The sequence below is a fragment of the Syzygium oleosum genome, unplaced genomic scaffold (genome assembly GCF_021117445.2).
Source record: "Syzygium oleosum isolate NSW1041296 unplaced genomic scaffold, Sole_v2.1 Sole_v2.02, whole genome shotgun sequence".
NCBI classification, from domain to species: domain Eukaryota; kingdom Viridiplantae; phylum Streptophyta; class Magnoliopsida; order Myrtales; family Myrtaceae; genus Syzygium; species Syzygium oleosum.
This window is the reverse complement of record NW_026607486.1, coordinates 7,096,922-7,108,215: the sequence shown is the minus strand read 5'-3', so window position 1 is coordinate 7,108,215 and position 11,294 is coordinate 7,096,922. Positions and strand designations below refer to the sequence as shown.

General features: G+C 42.0%; 2 protein-coding genes across 2 annotated transcripts; one reads left to right on the top strand and one right to left on the bottom strand.

Annotated features, from left to right (window-relative positions):
• The first annotated feature begins 651 nt into the window (after nt 1–651).
• Nucleotides 652–4,434, top strand: LOC115690204 (universal stress protein PHOS32). Its single transcript, XM_030616476.2, has 5 exons — nt 652–1,022; nt 2,483–2,562; nt 3,816–3,934; nt 4,003–4,079; nt 4,197–4,434. The coding sequence occupies exons 1-5, from the start codon at nt 782–784 to the stop codon at nt 4,220–4,222; spliced, it is 543 nt and encodes a 180-aa protein (XP_030472336.1). The 5' UTR covers nt 652–781; the 3' UTR covers nt 4,223–4,434.
• Nucleotides 4,435–6,854: 2,420 nt separating this feature from the next.
• On the bottom strand, nt 6,855–9,805 carry LOC115690034 (transcription factor HBI1-like). The gene is made up of 7 exons (XM_030616262.2): nt 8,967–9,805; nt 8,410–8,634; nt 8,128–8,262; nt 7,932–8,003; nt 7,552–7,761; nt 7,356–7,456; nt 6,855–7,059 (listed from the first exon to the last, which is right to left on the bottom strand). Exons 1-6 carry the CDS (start codon nt 9,510–9,512, stop codon nt 7,409–7,411), a joined length of 1,236 nt encoding a protein of 411 aa, XP_030472122.1. The 5' UTR covers nt 9,513–9,805; the 3' UTR covers nt 6,855–7,059; nt 7,356–7,408.
• Between the last annotated feature and the right edge of the window lie 1,489 nt (nt 9,806–11,294).

Genomic DNA, 11,294 nt, shown 5'->3' with positions numbered 1-11,294 from the left:
ACCCTTGCTCTCTATATCAATGAGAGAACGGTTACTCAGCATCTCGCTAAAAGCCACCGTTCTATAGTGGTCCACCTCTCTTTTTCCAACCATCTCCCAATACTAAAGAACCTCGTTGAAGTCCCCCGTACATAGCCATGGTAGGCTGTTGATATTATGTATGGACCGCAACTTCTGTCATAGGTATAATCTCTCCAAATAATTGGAAGAGGCATGAAGGAAGGTAATCTGCATTAGATTGCCACTGGTGGGTCCCCGCAGGTGATATCTATGAGCTCCTTTGAACTATCATCCACACCCACTGACACCTTCACATCCCACATGATCACTAATCCCCCTGCGATACCTATCGGGTCGATGGTCATGGAATTTTGGAATTGTAGCCGATTTTTTACTCTATCTACCACTCCTAATCGACCCGGAATTCTGGAATTGGAGCCGATTTCTTACTCAATCTGCCCCTCCTCGTTTATTATCACCTTCACATCCCACGTGATGGAACTCGGAATTGCGCGCATCACACGTCTAGGGACAACCGGGGACGGTGGTTTAGAAAACGAAAAGAAGAAAAAGCAAGAAGTAAAAGAAAAGGTCGTGCAAGAAACCTAGGGTGGTGGTGAACAAATGGAACACGCAAGACGAAGGTCGCCGTCATGCACCGTTTTCTTGAACCAAGACCCAGCTTCGATCAAGACATGACACCGTACGAGTAGGACCGGCGACTGAAACCAAACCTTGATAAATCCGAAGAAGTCCCAATCAAGAAGAAGGGGAGAGAGAGATGGAGACGTTGGAGGAGGAGGAGGAGTACAGCTGGAGAGAAGTGAAGCTGCCCAGCCTGGTCCCGGTAGTGGGGGAGGCGGAGATTCCCGAGCTGGAGAGAGAGACGGGGGAGAGGAGGCGGGGCAGGGCGGTGCTGGTCGCCGTGGATCACGGGCCGAACAGCAAGCACGCGTTCGACTGGGCCCTCATCCACTTCTGCCGCCTCGCCGACACCCTCCACCTCGTCCATGCCGTCTCCAGTGAGTCTCCCGCCTTCTGCGCCCATAGAGAAACGCTAGATACCAACGTCCGTTGGCCCAGGTGGTAAGGAGCCTGGGTTCCCTTAAGCAAGGTCTCGAGTCCGAGCCTTGTGTATGGAGCAAACGGCGCTGGGAGAGCCACCCCCCTTGTGGGTCCGACAGTGCTCGCTTCCGGATTTAGTCGGGGATACCCGGATACCGGAAGGTCATAGACCAAAAAAAAAAAAAAAGAGAAACGCTAGATTACGAAATATTGTATTACTACTGGTATTTAAATATAATTCACTTATTTATATAGGTCACTCGCAGTAGTAAATCAATTCCTTAAAGCAGTCTAACTTGTTAAATGGAATCCTCAATCTCGAATCAGTTGTCTACTTTGAGGGTAGCTTCTCTACTCTTTTATGGGAAAAAAGATTTTGGATGTGCATGGGATTTGCAAGTTGCCTACTGCCTTGTCTGCTGAATTTCCTCTGGTTCTTCAGCAAACTTAGGGAAGAGGTTCTCCTGCTTTGTCAATGAAGTTGTCTTGGAGTGCCTTCATGTATCACCTGTGGATTCTGAGCAACAGAGTGCTGCTGATTTAGCTATCTCTCTCGATGTTCATGTCGAGATACGGAGATTAAAAGATGATATAAGGTCGAGACTCATTGCTTGTAGATCTGTTAGGGCTAAAATTCATGGTTGCCACGGCAAACTTGGTGAGAATTGAGATTCGCATTGGTAGATGTAAATTGTTTTCCCAATACAAAGATTTAGTCTTCTGCTGTGTTGGTTTTGTTCAATAAAATTTCTGATTTATCATAAAAAGTATGATGACTAATTCATAAGATAACTGCCCATCACAAGAACTTATGGTGGCACGATCATTAGAAAGAATGCTGTTCGGAAATGTTACATGTTTTTGGTCGAAAACTTATGCACAGTTTGTTATGTATTTGGAGGAGAAAAATATGAAATTGGTAACAGCTGCTGATGTTTACTTGGGATTGTTCTGGTTCCTAAGGTCATTCTTGATCCGGATAAGATAAACTCAGGTAGAAGTTACTGGCTGAGGAAAAAAGTAGAAGCCATTGATCTTCTAGTGGAAATGAACTGAGAACTTGATGGTTGCATTCCTCTTTGTTTTGTCCAATCTCAATCATCGTATTTGGCATCAAGTTAATGGTATGATTTCAAATTTCTTTTAATTCAAGTAACTTCCAAAAAAGCAAGGTAAATGCCAACCTAACTGGTCAGTAGGCGGTTTGTAATTCATAGAAATTCACGTAAGGGCTATAAAACTTGAAACTTTATTAAACATGTCAAATGATTAGATACCACATGTAAGTTCATGTGAATATGTGGACTTAAGTGTATTGTATAGTGTTATATCTTGTCTCTGAATTTCAAGGTTCCTGTCTTGTAGCGTGACCAGTTGCGTCCGATTATGCAAAATCTGAGTGAAGATACTTGTGTAGGTGTAAACAATGAGGTTATTCATGAACAGAGCCAGGTGCTGATGGAGAAGCTAGCCGTTGAGGCTTTTCAGGTTGCCATGGTCAGTGACTTGTCATTCTCCTGTCCTCTCTTTTCCTTACTCCAAAATAAATTCTTTTCACATGGATCATATTCCAACATAATGAGATCATTCAAGGATTGTTGATTTTGCTAAATTTAAGTTTAGCTTTACCTATAGTTTTAAGGTTTCATTACAGAATGTCGGAAATCGGACCACCCTCATTGTCTTACCTACCACCTCCCCTAGTTTGATTTATCTCCCAATATGTGTCAAAATTGGGAAAAGTACTTGCATAGCATTGGTCCATGCAGGACTGATGAATCTGCATGTTTTCTGTCGATCTTGCCTATCTTTAAAGAGAAAATGAAGGCATAGACTGGTTCTTTTGGCTCTGTGGTTGAAAAACTAATCACAACATAGTACTTATGTTGAATCATATGTGGTCCACTCGGGTTCCACACTTTCTTGACATATGATTGGCTGACTTGGCGCCGCAGAATTAGTTAGGCGATAATTTCCTGTGGTCCTGGTGAGCTAAGGATTAGAAAAACTTAATTGGTTTAGGCTTTTTGGGTTTGGACTGCTTTTTATTGAATGTTTTACACAAAAATCTCTCGAGAAAGGAGGTGCAAGCCTTGCATTGCAAGGTTTCAATCTTTGAGAAACAGCAGATTTCTCCTGTTCAATTCAGCATAGGTGTTCTCATCACAGTCACCTAATTACTGACCAGGAGACAAGAAAAGATTCAAAATATGAATATGCCGGTCTCCATAAAGATGAAGAAAAGACCACTTCAGTGGTCTTCTAACTATTGGTTTGAGTTATGAGCTAATCATAGACTTGTCTGTGTTATCATCGCATTAATTATCCGTTCTTCGTTTTCCTGATGAAATTAGTACACTAATAATACATCTTATGACCATGCCGCATGTGGAACTTAAACGATGATACTTACTTTGTCCTGCCATTGCATTCATGTCAGTGAAGCAATCGCTTCTTTCTTGTTTAGAACTTCAATGATCACAGTTATTCTACCACGCCATTGAATTTTTCCAGTAAAAAAAAAGATCCTATTGGTGATTAGCTGCTTCTTTCTAATTTTTGGGCGTGGGGGACTTCAACTAGATGTCAGTCTATGCTTGAAAGGCGACTGCTAATGAATTATATTCTATCCAGTGTCAATTTTTGTGCCAGAAGGTGAATTTGAAGTCGTGACGGGCCATATCTGATTGTCTTAATCAAGCGGTAAATGTAGTCTGTGCAAATTTGCTCCTCAATTTTGCTTTGTTCAGGTGAGGACCGTTGCTAGGATTGTGGAAGGCGATCCGGGAAAGGTCATTTGCAGAGAGGCAAAAAGATTGAAACCTGCGGCTGTTGTAATGGGGACGAGAGGAAGAAGCCTTATTCAAAGGTCCATCCTGGTAACCAGAGTTCAATCCCATTCTCTCACGCTATATCTTAAATTTACCTATATTGCAGCGTACTTCAAGGAAGTGTGAGTGAGTATTGCTTCCATAACTGCAAATGGGCACCTGTTATCATAGTTCCAGGCAAAGGTACTACTTTCTTTTTGGCTAATATGAGCAGATCTTTCTGAGACTAGTATTAATTGAGTGAGAAGTTCTTACGTATGCGTGAAATTGAACTGGCAAGCTATTATCATCTCTTTGCAGAAGCTGGGGATGAGTCGTTGGTATAGTCGAACTCGAAAAGCTGTTGGCGCATAGATTTTGTCGATCCAGGAAAAATAGTGGATTTCTTGTATTAGAAAAGAGTATGTTAGTGATGCAGATTAGGTCTTTATCGTTAGTGATTGCGTGAATTGTACAAGATACGGAAATCCAGAGCCGCTTTGTTCGTTTGTACTCACTTTGTCGTGATTGAAAAAGGCTGTTGTTTGAGAGCAGTAAATTTGATGCTTTCATAGAATTTTGTCTGCAGAACGAGGCTGATTTGGAGATTTCTGATAACCTTAAGGCAACAGAGACATCAATTCAAAAGAAAACTGGGCGCTTTTGTTAGAAAGTTGAAATCATTTTAGCGTGGGTTCTGAAGATCATGTGATCTCTTTTCCTTGAATGTGGTCCTTCAAAAGAAACAAACAACGCTCAAATGGGCTTGGCATGTTTGTTCCAAAATTCTTGTCTGTGTCTGAGGAGAAAGAATGTTTGTTCTCCTAGTTACTTTCTAGGATTCCCTCAGACAGAAGAAAAGACAGAGAAAACCTGAGAGGCCCAAAAGTGAAGGAAAATCGCTCCCAACATAATCTTGAATGGGTGCTCTAAATATATGCATATCATCTTGGAGAATCTGATTTCCTTGGATTTTGCTTTTATTCCTTGGAGCTGCACTATGTGAAATTGTAGAGAGAGAGAGAGAGAGAGAGAGAGAATGTTGTGAGGAATGGGATTAGTCAGAGCTGAATTGGGTAGTCAAAAGAGGGGAGGCAAAGCTAAATCTCTCACCATACATTTGACAGCAAAACAGTATCAAATATATCTTTTCCAGTGGATAAGGACCGTCTTCTGTATGTATGGCTTGAAAATAAGGCTGTTCTTATCTCAAAGAATAGGAAAGTGCACTAAGAAGGAGGCAATCTAACTGGTCCCAACATATCTGTTTTTCCTAGGTATGTGCAAGGTAAGAACTGCTCGGCATGCCCGCAAATCGCTTTGATGTTTAACAATACGAACTAGAAGGTCCTAGAACCGAATTTTCATCGGATTAGGGCATACATAATATCTATCGATCTATGTGATTGCTACTTTCATTTTGACAGACCAAAATTTTCCATAATGTATGAGCAACCCATTACCTTCTCGCTCTGGTGGGATTGGCACAACTTGATTATACCAAGCTCGTTTATGTATCATATGTCGCCATATTCTGTCCTGAAATAGGCTTAAGCTATTTCTGGGTCGATGAGCCGGACCGGTAGTCGGTTTCTTCGAACGTCAAAGTGGTCGATATTATTTCTTCGGCTAAAACTTGTATAAGAGGATGAATACAGTTTTCATTTCATCTGGAAATACATCATCTTTTTTCTCACAATGTCTTTCTCATTAGAACTAAGGACAACTTTGGCAGGCCTTTGTCATATAGAGAATTAGGATTTATGCTCTCTCAAATATCATATGAGAATTTCCTGTGTGTTTTATTTTAATTGTGTTTTAGGTGAGGACACACATTAATGACTACTAGTTTTATGTCATATGATATGATTAGCTTGACAGCTGAGAATCAAGGACATTCAACACATCAGTAATGTGATATGTTCCTCCTGACAAGTAGTGGCATTTTCTCTTTTATTTTGCTTTCACTTTATTGGGTAACCATCAAAGTCCCTATCAGTCAGCTCCATTTGTTCCATAAGGGAAGCAGAGAAGGTCCACCAGCTTAACTCATGTCCTCTACCTTTAAACTAGAATGCTTGCAATTGCCTGTCAATTTTGTCCCAGCAACAGAGCAAACTTGCTTCCTATAGGCATCCTATTGCCTGACCAATCCCATAGAGTTATACACAGATTATTGAAATGGTGTTGGTCAAGTCAAAATCCCAGCATCTTCTCATTTCCTATTTTTTATCCTTGCAATACTTCTTTTTTCCCATAACACTGGATATCCGAATTTTTTATGATATCCGAATTTTTTTGGCTCGACTGATCCCGCACCCGCAAACGCACGCACCATTTCTTTTTTCATATGCATCGGATAATCTTCTCTTGTAGAGTTGTGCCTGACTGCAATAGCCCTAAAAAATGAACCCTCAATTTAAAATGCGGTATTCAAATAAAGTGTGTAATCACACACCTTATTTACTTTGTTCACCGTTGTAATTTTTCACCTCATTATTATTTTTATTATTGTTATTTTCAGTTTCTTCGTTGTGCTGTGGGTACTTGTCTCAATAATGCTAGGTCTCACTGTTTTAATTTTGGCAAATAAAAAAATGGTCTCACTGTTTTAGACACAGTCTAATGGCCCAGGGGCTCATATGATGAACTTATAAAAGAGACGTCTAGCCATTGCAGGGTTCAGAAAAAGCTGTAACATGCATAAGATTGGGACAAGACAGGCAATTCCTGATTTCCTTTTCCAATTTCATCCAAATTGGAGCCCCCCACCAGTGTTGCGCCCCACCCCCCCCCTTTTTCATGATTTTCTTTTCTCTTTAAACTTTGCCTCCAAAAGCACCAGTTCCTTTCTTGGTCCCCCTGTTCCATCACCATCCAACTTTTTCAAGAATCTTTAATGAAGTTACTCTCTTTTAATGTGCCTTACAGAGAGCAAAGAGCATATGTCAAGGTCACAGCAAAAACAACAGGGAGATGGGGCTTAAATGGTTGGTCGTGATTCTTATTCATACTTTGAGCAATATAGTATGATTACAAATAAAATATACATGCTGTATATTTGAGAAATAGAGAAAAGAATTTTGGGTCAGAGCATCTTCGGAATGAATTTCTTTTTAGTTTTGTGAACGGTGTCATCAGGCTCATCACACATCTCCATCTCTAGATTACGGCTCAAGCGAACCTGCAAAAGTTTGACATTAGCCATTAGATACTACCAACTCATTAAGGAGCTTAATAATGGCACACAATTGCATGATAGTTCTATAGAGAGAGGATCTGCAAATACACATTCTCTTCGTTTTAAATCGAGAATCATCCAAATCTTTCCAAAGCAGGATAATTAAGGTATGTGGGTCTCTCTGTCATCCTTACCATTGGTAGTTAAGACTTTGCTTTGCTTTCACTATCTAAATGCACCGATAAAGCCCTCAATCAGACAAAAGTCGGTTCAGATTAGGACATTTCACCGCTGATTACCTGTAAATTGCTCAGGGACAAAATTAGTACTTCTTCCTTGATATGAGTCCATACTAAATGCTTTGTACATCAAAGTTCCAAGCAGAGGAGGGCTGAAGTGGCTGCACAATAATGAACAAGAAACTAAAAATAAAAAGGCATGTAAAGAAATTTCACAAGAGAGGAGCAACTGGAAAAAATGGCTAGCTGGAATTACAGCGAAGGAAGATGGGTCGAAAAACGTCTCGGCCATCGCCGCTGGAGGGCCAATCGTTCTTTGAACATTCTCGTTGGGAATAACCACGGACTCCGTCACCGGACATGAAACCACTTGATGCGCTGGATTAAACTGAAGATAGGCAGCAGCATTAATCATATCTGTTGGTATATCAATTGCGGGGAAGCTGGCTGTGCAGTTGGGAAGCATCTGTTGCCATCAAAGTTAAACCAAACCACAGAGCAACATCAGAAAATTGGCAATTTTGACCTGTCTTGATCTGCTTGTGTTAGCATTAACATAATGCTCTCTTTTTTCCAATGACCAAACTTGCGAGCACGTATCTGATTAAATGTTCATTCATTGACTGAAAGAATTACCTCTTTCGCAAATAAGGGGTCCATGTTGAAGTCAACTCTTGTAGTCACAGCAGCTAGTTTCATGGACAAGAACTGTGAAATGTCATAGCAAAAACAAACCCAGTTGAGCACACCCTCGAGAGATCAAAGCATTGTCAAGGTAAACAGAGAACAATCTCAGATTGATAAATGAGAAACGTAAGTTTCTATCTTTTACCTCGACTTGTCGTTGTAGAGATTGAACATAGTTGATGATTTCATCGAGCATTCCCGCCTTCCCAGTTATCTTATTGCACCCTGGTACTAAATCCTGAAGGTACTTCATCCTCTCACTGATCTTTTCCCTCCTCGCCTAATTTGAACAGACATGGACAGAACAAGAAATAAATAACATGTAATTGCACAAGAAATATATTAATGAAAAACCTTCCATGCTTATAACATTCTACCCATCATCTGAACACAAGAATGGAATTAAATTCAGGCTATGACGACTCACTCTCTCAGCTAAGCTATGGCTATCCGTGGCTTGACCTCGGCGAGCTCGGACATGGATATAATCGGGCTTTTGGACCTCCGAAACTCTTGAATTCTCCTTTGAAGTGCTGGCAGAAGTTTCTCTGTTGTTGTTGTTACTGCTCTTGTCATTAGTTTGTTCTGTTATCTTCGACTCCCCCTCTTCCGTGGATCCTTTGAATTTCTTGTCTTTGAGATCATCCTCGAGCTACACCCAATCAAGACATACTTTTTCAGCTCTTAAGAGAGTCAACAAGCAAGTAAGAGGAATGAATTTTCTAGGCTACATCTGAAATTTCAAGCCCCTTTAGTCTAAGAGAAATGATTAATCAAGAAAAAATGAAATTTTTTCGCGGATGGTCTTTCACTAGGAATTATTGGGAAATAAGAAAAAGATTAGTCAGACAATTATATTTTTCGTGAATTAATTCACTATGAAGTACCTACATTTTTAACAGTACATAAATATGGTAATACTTGCATTGAAAGGCAAAGGACTGAAAATGCAAAAAAAATGCTTAATCAGAAGAAAAGACCAACCTTTGAGTTCTTTACTTTGTCATATTTCCTCTTCTTGAAGCTATCCTTCCTGACTTGGGAGCCAACCTTCTCCGGCAAGGCCAGCTCTCCACCGCCGGCATCCATCGCCGCCGCAGGCGGCGGAGGGCCGCTAGAAGTCCGAGAAATAGAGCCGTTTATCTCCGGACCGGTTCCAACCCCATACCCGCAAGCCCCGAAACCCAGACCCGGCATTTCATACCCGCCGGCCTCGGAACACCCGTTTTGAAAGGCCGGGTCGTCCTTCAGATGGCGGTTCAGGTTCACGACCTCGCCGAGCGCCGACTCGCCGCCGCCGCTGCACATCATCGCGAGCCCATCGCCGTACCCGGCGGCAAACTCGCCCCCGCCGAAATGACCCTTATGCACCAGCTGCAGCTGCAGCTGCTGCTGCTGCTCGTGGAGCCACTGTAAGCGAGCGCGCTGCCTCTCCAGCACCGTCACGTCCGCGCACTCCCCGGCGACGACTAGGTTCACCGGCGGATGGCTCAGGTGGCGGAGCATCTCCGGCAGAAGAGCTAGATTCATCAGCTGATACCCAAGAAAGGAAACTCTCTCTCCTCCGGAAACAGAGTATAGGGAAGCGAAACTCACTCTACACTTTGGATGAGAGAGCACTCGCTATCACTTTCTCGCGCTAACACGCCTAGCAACTAGCAAGCATTTGACGACAGAGAGAGAGAGATAGAGAGAGGGGTGGAGGAATAATGAGTTGGGAAGTGTGGTGGTATATATAAAGGCGAGCGAATGGATGAGGGAAGAGGAGGATGGATCGGAGAAAATGACAGGGTAACGCCGGAATCTGAGAATAGTAACACTGTAACACAGAGAGAGAGAGAGAGAGAGAGAGAGAGAGAGAGAGAGAGGAGGAGCATACATATCTATATCTATATCTATATCTATATATATATTCATATGGGGGGTATGTATGCATGCACGCATGTATTGATGGATGATGAATGGGGGGTGGTGATGGTGATGGTGATGGTGATGGTGATGGTGGTGGTGGAGGAGATGATCCAATGAGCAGGTGGAGAGGCGTGGGCGGTGGGTCTCCCCCTGACATGACCACCATGTGGTCGTGTCCGGGCCACGGCAGAACGGGGGAAGGGTGCGCGGCGGCGTGGAAGGACGGACGGACGGCGTTTTCCCTCCGCCGAGGAATAAGAACGGCGTAGTAGAGAAGCAGGACTGGTACGTGTCGTTCGCGTCAACCCCCCAGGTCGATACAACCGTGGGACACCGCGAGGAAGAGAACGACGTTTTCGCAGATCGTTCCCTGTTTTTCCTGTATCAAACCCAACCGAAACAACGCCTTTTTAATTATTTTTTTTTTACAGTAAGACGCTCCCGACAGAGTTGTTGAATGTTTCGTGAGCCTTCAGATAGTCAAGCTAGCCTTGCTCTCGTGCCATCAGATTATGAAAAGATGGAATAGTGAGATAACAAGTTTTAAACTTAGGTCGGTTTGGCCTTTCGCGCATAAAATATGTTTTTTTCCCTCGCAATTCTACTATTCTAAAATTTGTTACGGTTTGGAATTACAGTGTTTCTGTTACTCACGATCATTTCAAGTGAATGGATGGAAAATTTACGTCGAATTTCTTTTATCAAGGGCAATCGACCCTCGTCGGTGGTGGTGAGCAGTATCGCCACCACCACGCCGGGGAGGGCGCCTTGCCCTTGCCTAGATCTAGTGACCACTTGTCGGCCGTCGCTCGCACGAAAGAGGGCGGCAGAGTAACCCCCAAGCTTCGCATATTGCAGATTAATCTTAGTCTTTTTTAATTTTCTTTCCCTCTTTTTTCCCCAAAGATGGCAATAGTAAGACCACGCCAATTTGTACATGAAGAAGCTCGGTCACCGTGTCAACAATTGCATGGCATTGTAAAAAGGGTTAATATCTTAAAAAATCCAAAATTAACTAGTTTAGAATTTTACTCCTACATTTATCATAAATTTACCAGTTTTTGATTTTTTTTTTTGTATTAATCTAATTTAACGGAGGTAAATTTATCATAAATGTACCAATTTAGAGTTTTTTGTGATTAAAAAATTATTTTTTGGTAAATTTATTACAGATGTACTAGTTTTGGGTTTTTCGTGGTATTAACCCTTGTAAAAATGAAGAAAAACAAATGTCACGTGTGATTCTTCGTCCACAAAATTTTGACATATGTAACGGAAATCCTGAAGGACATGTCACGGATAAGTTTTAGAGCCGTAAAGAACACGAAGAAAATGTTTTAGGACTAGAGTGCCGAATGGAAACAAGTTTTAGGACCTGTCACATTCGTTGTCCCTAAAAAT